Source organism: Erinaceus europaeus, chromosome 20 (genome assembly GCF_950295315.1).
Source record: "Erinaceus europaeus chromosome 20, mEriEur2.1, whole genome shotgun sequence".
Lineage (NCBI taxonomy): Eukaryota > Metazoa > Chordata > Mammalia > Eulipotyphla > Erinaceidae > Erinaceus > Erinaceus europaeus.
The window spans coordinates 27,571,818-27,597,088 of record NC_080181.1 but is presented as its reverse complement, the minus strand read 5'-3'; the positions used below and the strand labels follow the sequence as shown (position 1 = coordinate 27,597,088).

General features: G+C 44.8%; 1 protein-coding gene across 4 annotated transcripts in view; it reads right to left on the bottom strand.

The window, feature by feature from the left end:
* FLI1 (Fli-1 proto-oncogene, ETS transcription factor) overlaps positions 1 to 25,271 on the bottom strand; it is a 157,557-nt gene that overhangs the window by 10,511 nt on the left and 121,775 nt on the right. For all 4 annotated transcript variants that reach the window (XM_060180171.1, XM_060180170.1, XM_060180172.1 and 1 more), the window contains exon 6: positions 29 to 94. In XM_060180171.1, coding sequence (XP_060036154.1) covers positions 29 to 94 — 66 coding nt within the window. The remainder of the gene's footprint in view (positions 1 to 28; positions 95 to 25,271) is intronic.

Below are 25,271 nucleotides of genomic sequence, written 5' to 3'. Positions count from 1 at the left end.
ATCAAAGAATGGAGCGGCAATTACTTACTTTTGTTCATGCCAGAACTCATGTTATTGCCCCATGCTCCTCTCCGGACTGAGTCATAAGAAGGGTCTAGTAAAAAAAAGACAATGAAGAGAGATTTCATCAGCATCTCAGAGATCTTGCAATGATGAGGAAAAATTAAATTAGTTTAGCAGCAACTTTTCACACAGCCCCACATTCCAGACATATACTCTCCCCATGGGGTAAGGCTGGGAATATCAAATGAGGTTGTGTGTGTGTGTATATGTGTCAGCATATTATAATTTGTTTGCCCTTATAAACTAATACAAGTTAAAAGAAAATACAATATCTACAACTATGTAGGTAGCATAGTCCTTTCTGTAGATCTGCAAAGAAAGGCAAGGTTCAGATTTAAGACTTCAGGGGAAGGTCTCAAAGCCCAGGCCCACAGTGCTCCTGGAGCTGATGCCATCCCCTAATTCAGGACACTGATGACATCCACCCTCCTTGGTCTCTAGTTGTAGCGCATTTTTTTTGTACTTTTTTTTTTTTTTTTTTGAGAATTCACCTCTTCTAGGCTGACTTTCACTATTCAGATAGAGTGGCAAAGAAAAAGAGAAGAAGAGAGAGATGCACCCCCATAAACACCACCATAAACCAGAGACAGAGACACAGAGAGAGAGAGAGAGACACTGAATGATTGAGAGGGAGAAACACCATAGCAATGGAGCTTTCTCTAGTGACATGGCACTACCCATGTGGTGCCGTGTCTGAACCTGGGCCGTGTGTGTGGAGTGAAGCACATGGCCTGCATGGTGAGGTACCTTCTGGCTTGTGTGCTTTTGATTGACAGTGAGAAATTTAGTGTTCAATGAATTTAGGGAAAGTAAAAAGGACAGGCAAGTGGCTGAAGAAACAAGGGTAGAGAGAGATGCTTCCCACACTCCCATGGCCAGAGGAAACTGAAGCTTGATTCCAGATAGTCAGAAAGAATGTGCCCCTGTTGATCCCCAACATTTGCAACACCAACCCTTTTCTGGAAAAGACTCTACACGCCTTCTAGACCATGTACCCAATACAGAAATGGGCCTCACTAAAGAAATAGGCTGGAAATGTCCCTTTTCCTTCCTGCTGGCCAAAGTCCCATCGAGACCTGGAGCTGGAATAGCAGAAGAGCTTAAGGATACAGAATTAGGGCGTTCAAAGTCTTTCCGGCAACAACAAAGCAACCGTAAAAGCCATGCGAACAAATGGAGCACAAACCTCATCAAATAGCCGCCTGACAGGGTGAAACACAAACCATCCCCCTCCGCCCCATGGAGCCTCTCGAACAAATTAGAAGAAGAGCTGTGAAGACGGATGGGCACGGCCTAGCGCCCGTTCTCTCTTTACCCCTGGTGAAGGAAAGCCCAGAGGCAGGGACCGTTGCCTTGGGGGGAAAGAACCCACGTGCAGATGCACATTCCTCCTGGCTCTAGAAAAACCAATGCAGCCTTGAAATTGCAGTCTTTAGCAATTGGCATGAAAAGCAAAACAGAAATCAAGGCGGGTGGGGCCGGGGAGGAAGGAGACAGAAGAGAAACAAAGCAGAATTCATTTCAGTGGGATGTTTTTATTTTTATTTGATGCCACCCCTCCAGACACACATATGACTCTCCTGTAAGAACATCTTTTCTCTTGCTTAAAAATTCAACAAAAGCGGGGCCGGGTGGTAGAGCACCTGGTTGAGTGCACATGTTACAATGCAGAAGGACCTGGGTTTGAGTCCCCAGTCCCCACCTTCAGGGGGAAAGCTTTGCGGGTGGTGAAGCAGGGCTGCAGGAGTTTCTCTGACTGTCTCCCTCTCTACCACCCACTTCCCTCTCGATTTCTCTATCCGATAAATAAAAATCCAACAAATTAAAACTAATATGCATGCAAACATGAAATGAAGTTGGGGCTCTCGTGGGCATTTTGTAGGGTGCCTGGGAGATAACTGCAGAATGATTGTGATGTTCGTATAGGCAAAGAAAGGCAAGAGTCGGGACGGTGGGTGGGGAGAATGCAGGTCCAAGAAGGATTCGGAGGACTTAGTGGGGGTTGTATTGTTATATAGGAAACTGGGGAATGTTATGCATGTACAAACTATTGTACTTACTGTTGAATGTAAAACATTAATTCCCCAATAAAAAAAAAAGAGAAGAGTCTTCAAAGATGGGGAGTCAGCATGATGGTACTGCAAAGGATTTTCATTCCTGAGGCTCTGAGGTCCCAAGTTCAAGTCTCAGCACCACCATAAGCCAGAGCTGAGCAGTGCTCTGATCTTGGTGCCTCTCTCTCTGTCTCTTTGATTAAAAATAAGTAAATATGGGCTAGGGAGACATTATGGTTCTGCAAAAGACTTTCATGCCTGAGGCTTTGAGGTCTCAGGTTCAATTCCTAACAGCACTGTGAGTCAGATATGAGCAGTGCTCTGGTGTCTCTTGCTCTGACTCTTTCATAATCTCAGTGTCTTTTTTATTAAAAAAATAATAAGATATTAAAAACAGAGTTTTCAAAGATTCTTCTTTGGGGTGTCATTGTGGAAGCTGCTAGATTGGCTTTTAGTACTTTCTTTAAGAGTGATTTCTTCAATATATGGTGTGCCCAGTCATAGAGAGTGGTGAAGCATATGAAACAAGCTTCCTATCTTAGCATGTAGATAGAAGATGACTGAGGCAAGGAAATATAGGTCATATGCCAAAGGTCTGATGGCAATATGGAGATCTCTGGAGGTCAGGAGGGGAGAGGTGAGTGTCATCCCAGTTGGGGACCCTTATGGGGGCCATGTGACCAGAGTGAGAGAAGAAAGTAAGCCATGTAGGCAGAAGTGGGTGGTGAGATGCGCAAGTGATAGGTAGAGGTGTGTGACTGAACTGGAAGGAAGGAGAACTACAAGACAGCAATGAGGTCATGTTCAAGGTCATGTTCATGGTAACTGAGTCAACTCAGTGGCCTCAGTGATAGGCCCTGGAGCAAAAGAGAGGTTTGGGGCACACAGCATGGCCATGGCAGCTGGGGGTACTGGACAGGGAGAGGCTTGTGGTGCTTTGTGAAGTGGTTCAGAGTACTGGGGGTGGGGGGGTGGAGAGGGGAAGCTTCTAGAAGAAATGGAATAGAAAGTGACAAATCAACACACACACACACACACACACACACACACACACACAAGGATTGATCACTATGTTCCAAGAATTGACATGTGTCATCTCACTTGACTTTCCACACTGATAAAACCTATCTCAGAGTTTTCTAGTCAATTTTTCTGCTCAATCATTAATCTAGTGAAAGCTTTCACCCAGCACAAAAACTGTTATACCCAACCAGAATTCCTTTTTTAAAATCATTTTTTATTGTTTGCTTATTGATTAATTTATTTTGTCATCACTGTAGCTATCCTGGGAAATTTTTCTGATAGATACATAAATAGGCAGACAGACAGAGAGTGATAAGATGCCATCGCTCAGAAACTTCCTCCAGCGCAGTGGAAGAGCAGCCTTGAACTTGGGTAATGAGTATGACTATCTAGGTGAGCAATTTTGCCATTCCAAAGATCATTGATTTTTATGGAGAGAGTGGGAGAAACAGACCAGAGCAACAAACAACTCTGGTACATGGTCGTGCTGAGAAGGGGTCTCAGGTATACACATCCTGTGTTCTGCCACTAAGTTATCATCCTAGCCATCAAGTACCTGTCTTTGTAAAACCAGATCATGACCATGGCTATGGCTACCATACACTTCTTTTTTTAAAATTTTTATTTATTTATTTCCTTTTGTTGCCCTTGTTTTATTGTTGTAGTTATTATTGATGTCGTCGTTGTTGGATAGAACAGAGAGAAATTGAGAGAGGAGGAAAGAAAGACACCTGCAGACCTACTTCACCGCCTGTGAAGCGACTCCCTTGCAGGTGGGGAGCCGGGGCTTGAACCGGGATTCTTATGCTGGTCCTTGCACTTAGCGCCACGTGCGCTTAACCTGCTGCACTACCGCCCGACTCCCTACCATCCACTTCTTATAAACTTCTTCTCCTAGTCTTCTGTTCTAGAACACTGCAGAGGGCAGGTGGTGACTGGGATTTTCTTTCTTTTTTTCTTTCTTTTTTTTTTTTGCTTCCAGGGTTGTTGTTGGGACTTAGTGCCGGCGCTGGGGAGCCAGAGACGACCCGAACTGCCCCTGCGGCTCCAGACAGACTATGACCCACAGAGTCAACGACTGCCACCTCTCCAGATTCAAAGGAGGTCTCGAAACTTGACATCAGGCTCAACCTGATGCTGTTTACTGGCTACGGAAGAAGGGCAAACACTAGAAGAAGAAGTGCCGGCACTACAAATGCACTGCTCCTAGAGGCCATTTTTCCCTTTATTTACTTATTTATTTGCATATTTATTTATTTATTATTGGGTAGGACAGAGAGAAGTTGAAAGAGGAGGGCAAGATAGAGAGGGAGAGCGACAGATAGACACATGGAGACCTGCTTCGCCACTTCTGAAGTTTTCACCATATAGGTGGGGAGCCAGGGATTCAAACCCAGATCCTTGAGTAGGTCCTTGTGCTTGGTACTATGTATGTTTAACCAGGTGTGACTCTGCCCAGGCCCTATGACTGGGTTTTTCTACAACTCTCAGAGCCCATCCCAGTGTGAGGCTGATGCCTTATGAGAGAAGTGGTTAGCAGCCCGTGTTCTCTGGCATGCCCCAGGGTCTTTGGAGAATGACAGTGTTTAGGACACAGCTCCTCCATAGACTCACCTCAGCTGGGAGGCTGTCAAATTTCCACCAGCCCTCAAGTTCAGCTCCCTGTGAAAGTAGGCAGAGTAACACACAGCACAGGTCACATGTGGGCCAGTAGCCAGTGGTCCTGGATCAGTGTTTGGAATCAGAGTAAGGAAGACTACACATGTTCTCCCCTTTACTCTTCTATTCACATTTATTTGCATAGAGAATCCTGCCACTGGCATCTCAACCAGTTAAGGACACCCTGAGCCCATTTACAGAATGATTGACTGATGCATGCTGTGGAAGCTAGGGTTCATGGGGACATCTATTAAAAGTCTTAAAAAAAAAAAAAGAATCAGTGTTTTGGGAATTAGTCTTACTGCAGAGACAAAGCACAGTGATTGAGATGGCCAAAGCCAAGAACTCAGGGATGCTATTGTGTCCTAGAGGTTTGAAAAACCATGGAAACGCACAGATTAAATAAGATAGCCATGCAAATATCTGTGCCCAGCACAGAATCAGTCTCAAAAATGCCAGCTGTCTATAGAATTATTTACATCATTGTTATATACCTAAAAGTGTTTTAGATATTTGAACCAATATTAAGAAAGTGATCCCGAAGTATGTGGGTCAGTCCCCCCAAATAAACATACATTAACTTTCTTCCCTCCTAGTCTCCTTGATCTGCTTTACTTATTACTGTTTCATTTATCATCTCATTTCATCAACCGTTCTTTTAAATTTTCCAAGTTTCTCATTTTAGCTTCCATTCAAAAGTCAGGTGTACAGGGATTGGGGTCTATCTTCTGTTTTCTGCTGAGTACCAACAAGTACTCAATTAAATATTGGCTGCATTAATGAGAAAATTAGTGTAATATCTTCCCCTTCTTGCTAAACAAACACACTTCCTCTTTCTGTTCATGATTTCACTAGCTAAAGAGATTTTGAGTTCTTGGCCCTGCCTTCTACCTAGTAAACTTAGTCTCCTGGTGATTCAGACTGGGTGATATAGGGTATAGACTAAGTTGACTCCAGATACTTCAAAAAGAAGGAAACACACAATCCTCCCACAAGTAAATATTTAGGCTAACAGTGTGTCTTCTGCAGGGATGTGAGGGACTGGATGGCACTCACTGAAGTGGCTTGCACTTTATTTCATATATTTTTAACAATGTTTTTTTAACAACAGTGGTTGAAATGAAGATTGGATTGATTTCCTAAGAAAAAGCATGCAAAAGAAGTAAAAAGGAGTGATATGTCCTTTGGGATAAAGTGGATGGAATCAGAGAAGATTATGCTCGGTGAAGTAAGTAAGGAGGTGAAAGACAGCTACTGCATGGTTTCACTCATACGCAGAATATAGACAACTGAGTATATAAGTGTGAACAAAGCAAAATGTCAACCTATTTTTAAGACTATGGGAGAACTATAGTGGTTATCTATGGGGGTGGGGATGGAGACACAGACCTTAAGTGACAAGAGTGGTAAAAATAAATAAATAAGAATATATATATTCACCAAAGTAAAGGACTCTGGGGGCAGGGTGGCAAAAAGATTTGTAAGTAAATTAAAAATATTCACAGCAAAAAAAAAAAAGAAGAAAAAGAAGGAGGAGAAGAAAAAGAAAGAAAGAAAGAAAGAAAGAAAGAAAGAAAGGGAAAAGAAAAAAGTAAAAACCACATAGTCACCTCTGGTTCCCACACACAATGGGAAATATGTCTATAATGAAGATGAAAAAGCCTGGACTGTGGAGGTGGTGGGGGTGGGAGGGTGTGGGGGTGTTAGCTGTCCCCCTCCCTGGTGACTCACATTTCTGCACAAACACCCTCTCTCTGATGTCTGATGCCAGGCTGTGTCAGATCCCCCAGCAACTGTGTCAGCATGGAGAAAGTGCTCAGGGTGTGGTGAGGTGAGGTGGAATAGAGGGGAAGCAGCCTGAGAGAGCACCAAGGCTCTCCTAGTAAGACTTCTTTCTGAGAAGTGACTTCTGGAAAAGGGCAAGTTCAAGATGGCCGCCCAGGGTACCGTGTACAAAACTGTTGTTTTGAGGGGCCAGCAGAAAAGATCTGCTGACAGTTCTAGAATGTCTCTGTGGTGGCAGAGGGCTTTATCAGCAGAAAATCACACCCTGCTTCTGACACATTCCCTGCTGACATCAGTGGAGACTGACACCCTTGGCTTTGCAAAGCCCCAAGATGACACATCTTATTGTGATTCCTCACAGAAGAGGCACCAGTGGGACTTTGCCTGGGGGGGGGGGTTGGTCTCAGGCCCTCTTGACATTAACTTGTGCCAAAGCAAAGAGCATAGAGCCTTGTTCTGGAGACACTGGCATGGCCAGGCATTGTGGCTAATTCAGCCTCACATATGTAATGGCCTGAACAGTATCTTCATTATGTGACACTCAGTGTGGCTGAAATGTATGCTAAATAGCCTCTTAGATTCCAGGAGAACCTCCTGGGTAGAGAAATATGAGCATGGAGATATTTTTTCTTTCTTTTCTGAAAAATCTCTGTTGAAATGGGAAAGCTTTTTCTGGACATGACCTTCTCAGTGTGAACTCTGGTTCTGTGTTAAGCTTTTCAATTGGGCCTAGAGATCCAGCCAAGTGTCTCAGGAGATATTTCCTCCTGCTCTGATGCCCACAGTGCAGGGTCTGAAGGCTTGTGGTGGCACAGGCGACACAGGGCTCCCACCTCATCATGACTTCACCCAGAGGCCACAGAGGCAGTGACATGGCCACAAAAGCTTCTCTCTTCCTCCCTGGCGATGTCAGGCTGTGCTCTGAGTTACCTGATGGAAAAAAGATGGCTTTTCCCTGAAACTTCTCATTCAATTTCTCCTTGCTGCTGGAAAGGTTGGCAGCGCCCAGTCCTGTTTATCCCAGAGCACAGCTTCTGAAAGTGGACCTTTCAGGGGGAGGGTAGAACAGATGCTAAAGCATAGAGTGGATGCCTCCTAAGATCTTTCTCTTTCTTTCTTCCTTCCTTTCTTTCTTTCTTTCTTTCTTTCCTTCCTTTTTCCTTCCTTCCTTCCTTTCATTCTTCCTCTTTCTTCCTTTCTTTCTCTCAGTAATTTTTATTATCTTCATTTTTTTTATTGGCTAGAGACAGCTGGAAATTGAGAGGAAGAGGAAGATAAAAAGGGAGAGACACAGAGACACCTGCAGCATTACTTCACCACTTATGAAGATTTTTCCCTGCAGGTGTAGGAGCTTCATATTCTGGGATGACTTTTCAGAAGAAAGTGACAGAGACAGAGGGAGAGAAGGAAAGACATGCAGAACTCAAGTGCCCCCCTCCAAGTAGTGGGGATCAGATTTGAAGCACAGCAGAGCAGGTGCACAACCCCAGGTGAGCTAACTTGTTCATCCTACACCTGAAAATCATAATGTGATGTTCTTTTGGTTGAAAAAAGTAAATAAAGTTTAAATCATAAATCATTTACAAAAATAAGCATGCATGTCATTTTCATAGACTTACATGCTAAAAACAGCCATGTTGATGGCTAGTGAAAGAAGGAAATAAAACTTGAATTTTAGGGAGCCGGGCGGTAGCACAGCGAGTTAAGCGCACATGGCTCAAAGCACAAGAAGGAGTGTAAGGATTCCAGTTCGAGCCCCGGCTCCCCACCTACAGGGGAGTCACTTCACAGGTGGTGAAGCAGGTCTGCAGGTGTCTATCTTTCTCTCCCCCCTCTCTGTCTTCCCCTCCTCTCTCCATTTCTCTCTGTCCTATGTAACAATGATGATATCAATAACAACAAAAATAATAACTACAGCGACAATAAAAAAACAAGGGCAACAAAAAGGAAAATAAATAAATATTAAAACATTTTTTAAAACCTTGAATTTTATTTTTTTAATACTTTATTTATTTATTAATGAGAAAGATAGGAGAGAAAGATCCAGACATCACTCGGATACATGTGCTGCCAGGGGTTGAACTCAGGACCTCAGCTTAAGAGTCCAGTGCTTATCCACTGTGTCACCTCCAAGACCACTAAAACTTTAATCTTATATCAATACATTAGTTGGAAAGAAAATTGAGAAAATCACTGATAGAAACTTCCTAACACACACACACGCACACGCACACGCACACACACACACTGGGATGATACACTGGGGAAGAAAATGGGATGAAAATGTGATTTCACAGGCAGAGAGTAGATAGCATAATAGTTATGCAAAGAAACTCTCATGCCTGAGGCTCCAAAGTCTCAGGTTCAATCCCCTGCACTGCCATAGCCAGAGCTGAGCAGTGCTCTGGTAAAAAAAAAAAAAAAAAAAGTGATTTCAAATTAAATTTCCCATACTTCAAAATCTGTTTAAGTGTATGCTTTATCATGTATATGTGTATGTTTGTGATCATTTGTCTAAATGCCCTGAAATGTACTTCTGAATACACAGTCAACAGAAGAATCATATTTCTGACTGTAATATATACTAGGATGCTCACATTCCTAATAATAAAATAAAATTAGTATTCAGTGGAAAAAAAGAAGATCAAAGAACTATGTGACTGGATATGGTACATGTCTTAGAGATGCACACAGCCCAGGTTTGAGTTCCAGCACCACATGGCAACATCCCAGCGCTAGGGGAAGCTCCAGTGCTGTCTTCCTCTCTTTGAATGAAAACGGTTGATTTTGGGGTGGTGAAATTGAACATGTGCAAGACCTTGACTCCATGGAAGGAAGGAAGGATGAAAAGAAGGGGAGAAGGGAGGAAGGGAATAACGATAGAAAAATAAAAGCACACCAACTATGAGGAAGACACGTGACCCAGACTCTTTCAGGAGAGAGCTGTGGTCCTTGCTGCTGGGCAACCAGGTTTGTACCCATAGAGGAATGGGACAGACAAGCTCCAGATCCTCTCTGAAGTCTTGTGCTTCTGATGAGTCCAGCTTTGGAGGAGCATCAGGTTCCCGTGGCCACCAAGCCAACTTAAGTGGTTGTTTCTGAGAGCCCCTTCCTGCTTCCCCAGGGCCACCCCCACGCCTCCCCACACACACACCCTGAGAGCCTACTCAGCTTCAGGAAAGGGTCCCTCCTGCTGCTCAGGACCAGTGTCTGGTCTGCCACCGCCTGTGCTGTGACCTGTGGACAACCAAGCTAAGCTCTGACCTACTGGCCTGTGCCACCTCAGAAACAGCCAAGGGCCACTAGTGCCTCAACAAGGAAAGCTGGTGCAGGGCCCAGGGGTTTCTCTGGAAGACCCCGGGATTACTTCAGTGGTTCCCATAGGGTGTTTAGAATTGGTCAGACCCCAGGGCTGATGCCCTGGAATGTTCTGCCATCCACTGTGCTGAGTGACTTTATTCTGAAAGTCTATCTCTCTCTCTCTCTGACTTTATTCTGAAAGTCTCTCTCTCTCTCTCTCTCTCTCTCTCTCACTATTAAACTAGAATAACACTGGTTTCTAACATTGTATAGGTTACAAACATACAGACTAATATATCAACCTTATATCTGGGGTGTCTGAAAGAGATTAAAAATTCTGCACCTCTGTGTCAACAACTGTACCATTAACCATTAACCTCTTCTCAATAAGATGGGGGAAAAAAAGAAAAAAGGTTAAGTGAAACATGAGAGAATGTCAAAATAAATAAATAAAGCAATGAAATTTTTAAAAAAAATGCTTTCTAGGGTCATTTTGAGACTACAAGAAGCACTATATATATATATATATACATCATATATGCATTGTCTATTCAATCTTGCTCATGTTTCTAAAATTCCTACCTTGATGAGTTGAGGTAAAAATTAAGCACAAACTCATCAAGGAAAGACTGTGAAAAGGAAGAGAGAAAACCAAGGGTCATCAAGGGAAGAAGAATGATTCTTCCCTCTTTTTCTAGATGAGCGACTCCCAAATTAGAATGAAGTCTGTTTTTTTTTTTTCTTTTCTGTTTTTGTTTTTAGAGAAATGGATTTTCTTGAGCCCTGCTTGGAGAAACACTGCCCTCACAGGTAGAGTGGTAGTAGCACTGTGAGTACCTCTCTATTTGGTTCAGGGATTTATTTTCCAGCGTCTTTCTTACTCTCATAAATTCCAGCTCCCACCCACTCAGCCAGTACCCAGCCAGCTGGCCTTGAGCTCAGAGCTGGGTCTTCACCTCTGTTCAACCCAACCTATAGGGGCAGCTCAGTCTGTGCTTCAGTGACCTCTTAGGTTCCCAAGAGCAACAGAGGCTCTTGGCTCCCACTGAGACCTCAGGAGGAGGGAAGTATCTAGGGAAGGTTTTCCTCAGGCTTGAAACTCACAAGAAAAAAAAAAAAACATCCTGGATCAGATTTCCTTTGCTCAAGGATCTTGTCTTGGAATTCAAACAGACCGTCATCTCACAACCAGCCCCGCTGCGTGGAACATAATGGAGGTACTGTTCAAGATATTCCCTGAGCAAGCAGTTGGAAGGGGAAAGGGCATAGGAGAAAAAAAAATCCTTGAAGAAAAATGGATGGTTTTTCAAGATGAGGCATTTGGAGAGAAGAGTGTGCCACTTAGCCTTGCCACAGTCACACATAACTCCTTTAAGCCCAGGCCTTGCCTTCATTTTGTTTTTGCCACAGGATCTGTGTCTGAAGGACACTGAAGTCTAAATGACTGATCTATTTTGATAGGGGCTTGAAGAGAGATTTAGGGGCGGCAGACTTATGTGAAAATCAATTCCTACTGACTTGAAGAACTGGGTGTTTGCCACAACTTCCCGCCATGTTGGGCCGGTTATGCAACTAGATGACATACTTCCTGCGGCAAATCTGCCTCAGATTGAGGAGCAGGCCAGGCAAGTAAAAGAAAATCTAACAGTTGGCTCAGTTAACAGGCCTTGGGGATAAAGGAGAGCGGTCTTTGTACAGTTCACTCTGCTCTGCCGAGAGCCTGGCACATCATTCACTCACTGGGAGGCAGCTCTTACTAAGGCAAAGGGGGATCTACTCTCAGATGTACTCAAAAGTTTTGCCTTTGTCTCTTTTCCTTCAAAAGTCCTGCAGGTCTAGGCTCAATGGTGAGAATATCCCATTTGCAACCCCTGTCCTGCTCAGCCTCCTAGTGCCATTTTCTGTGCACTTGTTTCCCTTACTTGGTGACGGTATTTATTTATTTTTTACTGGATAGGACAGAGAGAAATTGAGAGGAAAGGGGAAGATGGAGAGGGAGGAGGAGAGCCAGCTGCAGCACTGCTTCACCAATAGTGAAGCTTCTTCCTCTTCCACAGGTGGGGACTGGGGACTTAAATCTGGGGAGGAGAAGTTCTGTATCTTAACTCTTTTTGAGTCTCAAGATCTTTCCCTTTCCCCAACACTAGTTGGCTGGACCTAATTAATATCATTCAAAGACACTGTAATGAATGGCTGCTGTTGTGTCAGACACTGTTCTGTGTGCTGGGAATACAATGCTAGCTAGATAAACAACCTTGCCCTGGAATGTTCATGCCAAGCAAACACTTAGCTGTGTTGTGTGTTTGAAGGTGATGGGGCGAGTGGGCAGCATCAAGCCGGGAGAGTCTAACTGATGCAAATCATTTGAGCAAAGACTGGCCTTGTCTAATGGCATGAAAATAGGACTCTTTACAGTGCTGTGATCTCTTGATAGAAAGTGACTGGATGGGGGTTGAGTAGTGGTACACCAGGTTAAGCACATACACTATAGTGTGCAAGGACCTGGGTTTGATCCCCCTGTCCCCACCTGCAAAGGGAATTCTTCAGGAGTAGTGAATCATTGCTCCTGGTGTTTCTCTTTCTGTCTCCCTCTCTGTCTCTCTCTTGCCTCTCAGTTTTTCTCTGTCTCTATCCAATAAAATAAATTTAGTACTTTTTTTAAAAAAACTCTCAGAGCTCTTCTGGAAAGCAATTCTTTTTTCTTCTGTGTCCATTTAAGAATTATTTCATGTTGGAAGACAGTATTTCCTTTGGAGGGGGGTTGAAGTTAGGTATAATGAAGGTGAGAAGAACCTTAGTCTCTGTAAGAATTCACTGATTTTTTTTCTGCATATTTAGACTCAGAGTAGTTGACAAATTTAGGGTCTTAACACACATTGATTTAGGGGTGCCATTCAAATCAAGAAACTTAAAACCCCAACACTTCCTATGTTTTGCCTTTTGACCTATTTCTGCAGTGATTTTCACAAAGGGGTAATTCTCTAATTCTCCAGGGTCAGTGTGGGGTGGGGAAAGCAGCAATCAAGTTCACCTTGGAAAGAACATTCCATTTTTGAGACCTGGGAGGTAAGCACAAAATCCCTCCATCCTGAGTCTAGCATCCATACAGCAAAAACACTGTGCTTGAAGAAAAAGAACTACCAACTCCTGCTACGTGGAATGTGGCCTCACTTATATCACAGAACCAGAGGCTTCTTTTCAGACTGGAAGGGACCTCAGACATTATCTAAACCAGACATGCAAATTAGCACAGGCCTGGAGGCCCAGAACCTGAGAGAAAGCATATGTGGCCATATAAGAATTTTAATAGAAATTGAAAGTATGACTCATGGCATACAAACTGCCTTTCTCTAAACTCCTCAAGGATATTGGGTGGGACTGATAATTATTTTACAGGCAGGCTAAAGACCTTTTATGCTTGAAGATGTTTTTCACCCCCAAATTACATAAAAATGATTTTTGCCTCCTTGGAAGAGTTGTATCTAAATCCTACAAAGTATAAGTTAGTTTGTGGTGTTGCTAAAGGCTCTAAAATATTTTCATGGGAAGAAACTCCATAACTTCTCCTTATTCCATTTCAAATGGGAATAGTTAATTGCAATGGAAGTGACTCTGAGCTGGGTTCCAGAACTCTGGTTTGCTGTCCATCTCTGCAAGTTAATGAGCTATGTGAATTTACACAAGTGACTTAAGCTATCTGAATCTCAGTTAGCCTATTTGTAAGAGGTAAATATTGGATGTGGGGTGAAGTGGGTAGGATTATCCTAAAATTGAAGAGTTTGGAAATACACATGACCCACTTAGTCCTTATAACATTCTGTGCAAAGATCATGCCTGTGCATGTACTTTATTTTACTTAAAAAATTGATTTTTTGGAGAGTCAGGCAGTAGTGCAGCAGGTTAAGTGCATGTGGCACAAAGCACAAAGACCAGTGTAAGGATGCTGGTTCAAGCCCCCGGCTCCCCACCTGCAGGGGAGTCACTTCACAGGTGGTGAAACAGGTCTGCAGGTGTCTTTCTCTCCCCTTTTCTGTCTCCCCTCTTCTTTCCATTTCTCTTTGTCCTATCCAACAACAACAACAACAACAATAACTACAATAATAAACAACAAGGGCAACAAAAGGGAATAAATAAATATTAAAAAATGATTTTCATTTCATAGGAGGTAGAATACTATATGAGTGGCAGAGAATGAAAGAGAGAAGCCAGGGGGCTACTCTGGCACATGTGGCACTGGGGATAGAACCAGGAACCTCAGGCATGCAAGTCTGTGCTCAACCAGCTGAGCTATTTCCCCAAGACGCATGTATGATATTTTATATACTCCAAATGTCTACAAAATTATAGCAGTCATTCTTTTTAAGAGCTCAACTTTCTGGAGAAGAAAATTTTTTTCATGTCAGTCAAATAGTGGAGTAGAAGAATTGAACTGTTTTTAATTGATTAACAAAGGTTATGTTTCCTTCCTGAAGGATGCATCGATAGTTGATGACTTTTCCTGAGTAGCTACAGGGCTTGGGGAAAAGATTCAGGACAAAACTCACAAATAAAGATTGCAAGGTGAATTTGTAAATAGGTTGACAGACAGCTAATAGAGTTCTCTGAAGATGTAATAGTGTCTTGAGGGGGTGAACTTGAATTAGACTTTGAAGGGTGAGTTTAATTTGGCTAAATACTATTCCACTTTACTTTATCATGTTTCTAGCCCTAACACGTCTCCCTCAAAGACTTTATTTTCTCTTAAAAGATGACTCCTGGGAAGTCGGGTGGTAGCACAGCGGGTTAAGGACAGGTGGCACGAAGTGTTAATGGACCGACCTAAGGATCCCGGTCCGAGCCCCTGGCTCCCCACCTGCAGGGGAGTCGCTTCACAGGCGGTGAAGCAGGTCTGCAGGTGTCTGTCTTTCTCTCCCCCTCTCTGTCTTCCCCTCCTCTCTCCATTTCTCTCTGTCCTATCCAACAATGACAACATCAATAACAACAACAATACAACAATAAAACACCAAGGGCAACAAAAGGGAATAAATAAATAAAATAAATATATAAAAAAAGTTGACTCTTGGGGCAGAGCCAAGATGGTGACTTGGAGACAACACCTGGTGTGAGCTCCGGAAAAGTTGACTCCATGAAAAAAAAAAAACTCTCATATTAATATGACAGGTTGAGCCAGGTATGCCTAGATTTAAGACTAGAAGCTGTTCTCACTTCTTATACCTCTTTCTGATAGGAGGGAAGATAGAGAGTATCCGATAGAGAGAAGATCAGAAATAATTCTGTTTAAATAATCATTTCTAATACTATCCAGCAATTATCACTCCCCTCCCTCCAGCAACCCCATAATAGAATTTATAAAGCTGTATTTTGCGAAGCAACACATCTGGAATACTCTGCATCGAGGTAGGCACCAGTGGGTCACCAACAAGTACTTGCGCATCTAGACCATCCTCTCCAGAGTACGTTGGCACCTGATTCCTCATAACAGCCATAGCCAAGAACAGCCAATAGCCAATAAAGCCTCTAGTTTCTCTTACAAACCAGGACGGAATGGCAGTGGAAGTAGAGATATGCCACCCAAGGTCAGTTTCATTTTGTGTCTTGTCTCCACTGTGCGGAATGACAGTGAGGGGCCTGAGTCAAAGTGGAAACTGGCTGGAGAAGAAAATCTTAAAATCCTACCCGGCAAGAACCTGAACATGAATCAGAAATGAAACACCTGGTTGGCTTGCTTAGTAAGTCTGAAATGTAGGAGGCTTGGGTGGCGACTCACCCAGTAGAGCAGAGATGTTACAGTGCACAAGGACCTGGGTTCAAGCCCCCAGTCCCCACCTGCATGGTAGGAAGCTTCACAAGTGGTGAAGCAGTGTTGCAGGGCCCTCCCTCCCTCCCTCTCAAACTCTCCCTCCTCTCTCAACTTCTCTGTCACTGTCCAAAGATAGATAAATAAAATAAAAGAATTTTTATAAAGTAAGCATGAAATGTCACCAAGAAATTGGCAACATTGGGGGGCTGCTTCATGCCCACCAGCAGTCAGGGCCAGGGTCAAGGTCAAGGCCAGGGTCAGGGTCAGGGTCAAGTTCATGGCAGCTCTTGGTTGGAAATGAATCAGAAATGAGACACCTAGTTGGCCCACTTACTAAGTCTGAAATGTAGGAGGCTTTAGTGGTGACTCACCTGGTTGAGCAGAGATGTTACAGTGAACAAGGACCTGGGTTCAAGCCCCCAGTCCTCACCTGCACAGTGGGAAGCAGTTGTCTGGCTAAGTTAACTAGAAGGGTGCTTGGAGGTCAAGCAAAATGAAATTGACCCAAATACCTTTGCTGCAGACTGATACTCTTCTCTCCCCCACCCCCTCAATTGACTTACAGTGTTCCCCTGTTAAATGCCATAGGGCTCATGCACTCACTGTCACCGGCATTAATGTGGCAGAGCAGGCTGGCACTTAACAATTGCCTGATTTCCTCGGGCAGCACCTAAGCACAGTTTTGATACACATAAGGACAAAAGCTGTGGTCAAAGAGGACATGGCAAGTAGACACTTCTCAGCATTAAAGAGCAGTGTCAGAAGGGAGCCAGGCAGTGGTTCACCAGGTTAAGAGCACAAAACACTATGCGCAAGGACCCAGGCAAGAACCCAGGTTTGACCCCCAACCCCTCACATGCAAGCAGGGACGCTTCATGAGCCCTGAAGCAGGTCTGCAGGTGTCTACCTTTCTCTTTTCAATTTTTCTTAAAATTATCTTTATTTATTTATTGAATAGAGACAGCCAGAAATTGAGAAGGAAGTGGGTGATAGAGACAGACAGACACCTGCAACACAGCTTCACCACTTGCAATCTTTCCCTCTGCAGGTGAGGACTGGGGCTTGAACCGTAGTCCCTGAGCATTCTAACATGTGCACTCAACCAGGTGCACCACCACTCAGCCCCTCTCTCCCTCGCTATCTACCCCTCCCCTCTCAATTTCTCTGTGTCCTATCAAATAAAATAGAAATAAAGGGGGGAAATGACTACCGAGAGCAGTGGATTTGCAGTGCCAGCACTGAGCTCCAGCAACAACTCTGGAGAAGAAAGAAAGAATGAAAGAAAGAAAGAAAGAAAGAAAGGGAGAGAGAGAGAGGAAAGGAAAGAAAGGGAAGAGAAGGAAAGGAGAAGAGAGGAGAGGAGAAGAGAGGAGAGGAGGAGAGGGAATAGGAGGGGAGGGGATGGGAGAGGAGGGTGGAGGAGAGGGGAGCGGAGGGCAGAGGAGAGGAGAAGAAAGGAGAGGAGAGGAGAGGAGAGTCAGGAGGGAGTCAGTCAGTGGTACTCCAGTTGAGTGCAAACATTACCATGTACAAGGACCCCAGTTCGAGCCTCCATTTGAGTAGGTCTGCAGGTGTCTATCTTTATCCCTCTCTATCTTTCCACTTCCTCTCAATTTCTCTCGGTTTTATCAAATAAAATAGAAAAGGAAAAAAAAAGGCCACTGGGAGCTATGGATTCATAGTGTGGGCAATAGCCCCAGTGATAACCCTGGTAGAAATAAAAGGAAAGGAAAGGAAAGGAAAGGAAAGGAAAGGAAAGGAAAGGAAAGGAAAGGAAAGGAAAGGAAAGGAAAGGAAAGGAAAGGAAGGAAAGAAGACCACTTCTCTGTAGGTGCTTAAATAACACAATGGCTCTCCAGGATGTGGACAGAGTGTGGAGTGACAAGGTTCAGTGTTTTCATCTTGGGATTGGAGTCGGCTCTCCTTGAGTCATTAATTCCTGCTCATCACAGATGGGACTGATCATAGACTGGAAGGACTCACTTTGGGGTTTAATGAAGTCAGCTTTTAAGGCAAGGCAGAGAGAATGGGTGTGTACCATGCCAACATCGGCAGTGGACAAGGCTAACATTTTACTCTTATATTTAGACACAAGAGAAACAACTAGCTTCACAGGAAAGTTGGGTTTGGGGGGGCAGTATATTTTAAAGCATTTGACCTGTGATTTTCTTTTTTTAATTTAATTTTTTATTTATAAAAAGGAAACATTGACTAAACCCTATGGTATAAGAGAGGTACAACTCCACACAATTCCTACCACCAGAACTCTGTATCCCATCCCCTCCCCTGATAGCTTTCCTATTCTTTATCCCTTTGGGAGTATGAACCTAGGGTCATTGTGGGATGCAGAAGGTGGAAGGTCTGGCTTCTGTAATTGCTTCTCCGATGAACATGCGCATTGACATGACCTGTGATTTCCATCCACCCACCCAACACAGCCTGTCCCACTGTGCACAGTTGACAGCTGCCCAGGTTCTGCCTGCTGTAGTTCCAGTACCACAAGTCCCAAAACAGTCTGGGTCACCTTGAGGCTCATAGGCAGGACAGGTTGGCTTAGTAGGCCAGTTTTGTCCTTTAAGGCTCTGCCTGAAAAATAAAGTGTCTTTCTGATGTGAATTGGCTCCTAGTTTGTTTGTTTTCCAACAGGAGTTTGACGGTTTCCTCTTTCTCCCTTTCCCTGCCCTGTCCTTTCTGCCTGGAGTCACCTCCATACCCCAACCCCAGTCCATATCCCTGGCAGCCATACTCAGCCATTGAGACCCAGGTGCTTTCTGAATGATTTCCTTCATCCCTATCCACTAAGCTTTGCTGAAAGCATTGTCTGCTCAGTTTAACATTTAGTAGGTTCTGTTGTACCAGTCCTCCCCGACGCAAGTTCTAGAAGCATTTTGGAGAAGAGAATGGTATCTTAGACTAGCCATCAGAAAGACACTTTGTTTTTCAGGTAGGGCCTGAGAGGGCAAAACTGTCCAACTCAAGTTGCCCTGCCTATGAGCCCTGAGCTGATCCAGACTGCTTTGGGACTTGTGGTACCAGAGCTCCTGCAGAGCAGAACCTGGGCAGCCTTCAACTGTGCACCCAATGGGACAGGCTGTGTTGGTTTTCCAACTCCTCACTGTGGTGGCCAAATGAACTAGAGAGAGTGGAAGAGCAGAGCACTCTTTGACCTTTGAGTGGCCATCTCCCTTCAGCCTGTCTGCCCTGCACAACCCTGAGGGCCTCACAACTTTCGGGCAGGGCCCTTTGAATTCTCTCCTGCAGTGAGATGCATGGTGGTGTAATGCTATAAGTCAGTCAATTCATCAGGCAGGGAGGTGATCAGCATATAGAGTACAGTACTTGCTGGCAAGAGGCTCTCGCTTGTCCTTCAGCACCACATATGCTCTGGGTTTCCTCTCTTATCAAACAAGTTCATTTTTGGATAAATAAAATACATACACTGATGTGACTGGTTAGGAGAAAGCACCCTTATAAAGATTTCCTTCTTGGGGGGGGGGTAGATAGTATAATAATTAATGCAAAGAGACTCTCATGCTTGAGGCTCCAAAGTCCCAGTCCCAGGTTCAATCCCTGCACCACCATAAACCAGAGCTGAGCAGTGCTCTGGTGTAAAAAAAAAAATAATAATAATAATAATTACCTTCTATTGCCTCCAGGGCCACATGCCTGCATGATCTCACTGTTCCTAAGTGGGTCTTTTTGCTCCCTTTTCAATCACAAAGAGGCAGAGAAAGGAGAGACACGGGATGGGTGATGGTGCACCAAGTTAAGCGCACATAGTATGAATGAGGCACAAAGACCCATGCAAGGATCCCTGTTGGAGCTCCTGGATTCCCAACTGCAGGGGCGTGGGGGGATGCTTCACAAGCAGTGAAGCAAGTCTGCAAGTGCCTGTCTTTCTCTCTCTATCTCCCCCTCCCCTCTCAATTTCTCTCTGTTCTATCCAATTAAAAATGGGGGGAAGGCCACCAGAAGCAGAGGATTTGTAGTGCAGGCACGAAGCCCTAGAGATAACACTAGAGGAGAGAGAGAGAGAGAGGAGACACCTCAGCACTGCTCCACCCATCAGGGCGTTTCCCCTACTGCCATGTGCAGTGCTCCTATGTGGTGTCAGAGACTCTAACCCTGATTCTTGCACATGGCAAGGTGTGTGCTCTACAGGGTGATCTCTCCTTGCCTCGCCTTTTGAACGGAATAAAGTGCACCCCCAAATTTTAACGGAGTAAAGTACACACAATTTGAATTATTTGGGAGATGGATGGTCTTTCTTCATGCCACTGGGCAATTAGTAAAAGCCCCTTCCAATGCTCCCTACCTGCAGCTAACCTGGCAGGAGGAGAAGACTGAAAGCCTTCATTACTCTGGAACAAACTTACAAGTTTTAGGAAACAAGCTAAATGTTTCCAATGCTTGGGAGAAAGCATGTCCTAGTCTCTGTGCAACCCCCACACATATGATAACAGTGCGTACAACACACCCATGGGAAAGAAAGAAGGAGAAAAAAAAAGAAAAAGAACAGTTCTTTCACTTAGAGAAAGGAAGGATAATGGTTACTTAGAAAGTGTCCCAGACGAGCTGTCACATTGAATTCAGTGGGCTGGAGTCTGACTTTGGGACAGGCCTGGTTGGCTCAGCTCCCTCGGGATTGGGGTTTCCTGCCTGCCCCCGCTCAGAGACAAGGATTCTTTGTTCCACCACTCTCTCTTTCTCTTTCCTTTGCTCTCTCCTTCTCTCTCTAGTGCTCTGGTGGAGGAAAGAACATACACACACACACACACACACATACACACACACACACACACCACAAAAGCATGTCATTCTCCAACGAGGGTCAGATAGAAAGCAGACAAAACATTAACTCTGGAATTTCAAAGGAAAACAATTAAAAAAAAATAAAACAGAGAACAAGCTACTGTCTACTCTGTGATCATAAATCTTGCCTCTGGACCACAGAAACAGCACACATTTGCACACACACATTCACACACACTCAGCAATCATCCTTGCTTCAGCTAAAAATGGATTAAGGGTATTTCATCATAAAAGAAAAACATATACTGACAAAATTCTTAGCGGGCCCTCCTGGGAGGTCTCAATGCCCTCCTGTTATAAGTGCATGCTCACTGCCATGGATGGAGTTCAGGGAGCCACAGAGCCTGCTAGTGCAGAGATGTTATTTACTCCCTAAAAATAACAGCAGATTACCTCACAGGATTACAGGCCTTTTCCTTGGGGTATATATATTTCAGCCACCCTCTCCAGGTCAGCACACAAGGGTGTCTCCGCCCCCCAACCTCTATGCTCACCTCCCCTCAAGGGCACTCCACTGGGATCCTGCCTAACAGCCCCTCCCCAAGATGCAACACCCCTGAAACACACGAACCTCACTGTATGACAAAAGCAGTGCACACACTGAAGCTTAAAGAAGAAACATCTGCAAAACAAGATTGCTGGCACCCTTTGAAATGTTGGAAAATTTCAGATTAAGATAAACAGAGAAGGGGGCAGGTGGTCATGTACCCAGTAGAGTGCACGTTACCATGCTTGAGGACTCAGATTCAAGCCCCTTGTCCCCATGGGGGGGGGGACTTTAGAAGCAATGAAGCAATACTGCAGGTTCCCCCCCCCCTCTCTCATTTTCTTCCTCCTCTCTCTGTCTCTATCAATAAAAGGGAAAACAAGGAGAAAAAAAGCCACCAGGAGTGGTGAATTCCTCATGCAGGTATCCCAAGTGACAATATTAATACTATATATTTGAAAACATAGAAAAAAAATCCATTCAACCCCAGGGGACCTAACACCTGCTTTTATGGCCTCACAGCCAATCTGACTACTATTCTGTTCCCATCCACTGCCTTCCCTAAGGCTCCCACAATTTTGTAGCTGATCCTGAGCTCTTGGTTCTTTTGCCAAGTTGCCCATTTTCAGAATGAGACATCCCATCACCCTCTGTGGTGTTATGGTTTCATATTAACTGCCAAGAATTCCAGACAATGCCCCCTGCCCACCCCTGTCACATACACACTCATACACACCTGAGCCCCTACCTCAAGCCCACCCCCAGGTCACTTGAACACACGTATGTATACCAGAGGACCCATACATCAAAATGAGTCGGGTATCTGTCTGCCACCTTCCTTCCAATACCCACCTTCCAACACCATCACACTGCTAGTTCTAGAGGCTGTCCATGGGACTTTCTCAAGTTCAGTCACACAAGGCACCCAAGGAGAATACAGATGCCAAGAGGGAAATGGCAAAATTTGTCAGTCATACTCCAGTACAGGCCATTTGTTACTCACTGGCGCCCCCTCAGGTGGAAACTGGTAGCGCACCATATTTCCAAGGCTCATGTCATGACCCAGGCAGAGCCCTTTTTTACTGAACGAAGGGATGAGTGTGTGGGTGGAGGAGGCAGAGGGCAGAATCATGAAATGCAGGTCCATTCCTGACTGAGGGTTTCTGTGACTTCCAGCCCTGCCACTTCTGGTTCATGCCACCCCCACCCTGTGTCACTTTGACTGGATCCAAGCCTTCTCTGAGCTTGCAACTCTTGTGTTTAAACAGAGGAATGTGGGTGCCAAACTGGATGAAGGCACCCACAATAGTGTCTGATTACTTTTAGCACTGAGTGATTTTTTTTGTTGTTACCAGGATTATTACTGGAAAGTGCCTGGATAACTCCACCACTCCCAGTGGCCATTTGGCCATTTGTTTGACAGAAAGTGAGAGACAGTTCAGAAAGGGCAAGCGGAAGTGGGAGGGGAGAGACCTAACTTGTATTGAGCACTGACTGGGGGGGGGGGTTCAGACACAGTGCTGAGTGATTGGTAGGAACATAATTACCCCAGAATGGGCCCTAAAATGTCCCTCACTTTATCCACAAGGCAATGAAGTCAGTTGTCAAAGGTCATAGGGCCTGTTTAAGCACAGATCTAGAGTTTTCCATTTTGAAGATGTACTTAACGAGAGAGAGAGAGAGAGAGAGGAGACCTCTGCTTGATTTGCAATGCTGGGGAGGGAACTAGAGTCCCAAAGCATGCATGTCCTGTGTCCTCAGCCCACAATCAAGGACTTTTCTTTATATGTATTAAATACAATTTAAAATATATATAGTGTAATTTATTTACTTATTTTATTTTTAATAAGACACAGACACACACACAGAGAGACAGACAGAGAGAGAGAGGGAGAGAGAGGTAAAACACTGTTCAGCTCTGGCTTAGGGTGGTACAGGGGATTGAACCTGGGAGCTCAGAGCCTCAGTTATGAAGGTCTTTTGCGGAACCACTCCCCAGCTTCATCCAGGACTTTACATCAACACGCCATCCTGCTTTAGGTAAAAGGAGACTGCATTAAAGAGCATGGTAGGTAGCGTCAGATACCTGGGACCTGTACTCAGGAATCATGATGTGAGAAGCAGGCTAGAGAGGGGAACAGAAGCCCAGAGGCCTAGCCCTGCTTTCTGCTCTAACCCCTGCCCTGGCTGACTTCAGGTGAGGGCTGTCCTCTCCCTATGCCTTGTCTCCATTATCTCTGGGATGGGGACAATCATCAGATGGTGATGGCTAGAGGCGCAAAGGAGAGAATGGATGTGCAAATGTTTGGCAAACAATAAAGGGGCCTTTGCTGTGTGCACAGGGCCCTGCCTGCCATCTGGAAATCTCCTTGAGCAAAGCAGAGCTTGTAGTCAGCCTGGCCTGCAGCACGGATTTTGGTATTTCACTAGAAAAGATGAGGAAAGCAGTGTCTCCCTGTCTCTTTTCCCCTACTTAGAAGGTAGGCAGGCAGACTTTTTCCCCATCAGCAGAGGCAAGGGTTGGAGGTGGCTATTCTGCAGACAGACAGTCCGCCCCACAGCGGGGAAGCCGTTTTGCATTCAGCCTCACGCTCTGAAAGGCTTTCCAGGCCAGGGCTTGAAGCTCAGTGCTACCTGGGCCCTTGGTGGGTTTATGAGTTCCAGAAGTTAATAAACAGGGAGCTCAATATCCTCTGCCTTTTGGAGAGTCAGAGGCAGTTAAACAGATCCAGCAAGAAGGGCAAAGGAAATGAGGGTTAGCATGCAAAACAGCTCCGAGGGAGAGGGATGCAGATTTTTGCCTGTAGATTCTCAGCTGGGTGCATAGGATCCCTGAGGGCAGGCTTCACCCTGAAAGAACAAGGGGAGCTCTTTGGCCTGAAACTTGTGCAGACAGACACAAGCACCTTGGCCAGGGAGGAGGGGTGAGGGGCTGAGGAAGCAAGTCGTCTAGTCCTGGTCCCCAGGATTCCGTGTGTTGGGAAAGACCACTCAGCTCCTAGACCCCCTCTGGTCTCCCTGTGCAAACTAGTTATAGATATTCTAGTCCCTTTCTTTTTATTTTTTTCAATGTACTGCTCAGCTCTGGCTTATGGTGGTGCTGCAGGGGATTGAACCTACAACTTTGAAGCCTCAGGCTCTTTGCATAACCATTATGCTATCTACCCCCACTCTAGCTCCTTCTTTGTGAGCCAAATGAGGACATAGAAGAAAGGGATTTGGGGGCTGGGGAGACATCATAAGGGTTATATAAAAGACTTTCTTGCCTAAGGCTCTGAGCTTCCAGATTCAATCTCCAGTACCTCTATAAGCCAGACCTGAGCAGTGTTCTGATTTCCCCCCCTTTATCTATTTTTCTTTCATTAAAATAAAATGTTAAAAAGGGAGGGGGGGTCGTGAGCTATAAAGTGACCTGCTAACATAAAGCCTTCAAAGTCAAGGACAATTTGTCTTCCGTGACAATAATGATAAAGATCTACTGACAAGGACTAGGGAGGCACAGCACTAGCACAACAGACTTTCATACCTGGAACCCCCAAAGGTTCTAAGTTCAATACCCGTCACCACCATATATGCCAGATTAATAAATCTCTGTCTCTCATGAAAATAAAAAAATCTTTTTTTAAAATGGCATAATACATTTAGGCAGGTGCTCTTTTCATGAGGATGCTAAAATGTCCTGCCTTTCTTCTTTTTTTTTTTTTGAGACAATGCTTTTTGTTAATTTTTATTTTATTGCATAGAGATATTGAGAAATGAGAGGGAAATGGGGAGATAGAGGGGGAGACACCTGCAGCACTACTCCCACTGCTCAGGAAGCTTCCCCCTGCAGGTGGGGAGCAGTGGCTTGAACCTAGGTCCTCGTACATGGAAATGTGCACGAGCAACTGTGTGTGCCACCACCCACCCCCTGTTCTGCACATCCTTCTGGAGGTCAATTTTGGGCTAGAAATGTCAAGACTAACCACCCCATGTCTACCCAGGAAGAGGGGCTGGTAGGGGTCTGCTTAGGCAAGACAACCCCTTCCCTGGCACTCTGTAGCTAGCCAGAAGAAATGGTCAAAAAGGACTAGATATGCCCCTATACTGGCACTCCCTCCCTCCCTGACTGCAAGGCCATACATAAAATGCAGCTGAAAGCAGATGTGGGCATCTGAAGACAAAGACTAGAGAGGCCACTACAAAGCCTGGAAGACTGGATGCTGGGAACAGGAGGGGGTTCGCCTCTCTCTCTCTCTCTCTCTCTCTCTCTCTCTCTCTCTCTCTCCATGCCTTTATGGCATGTACA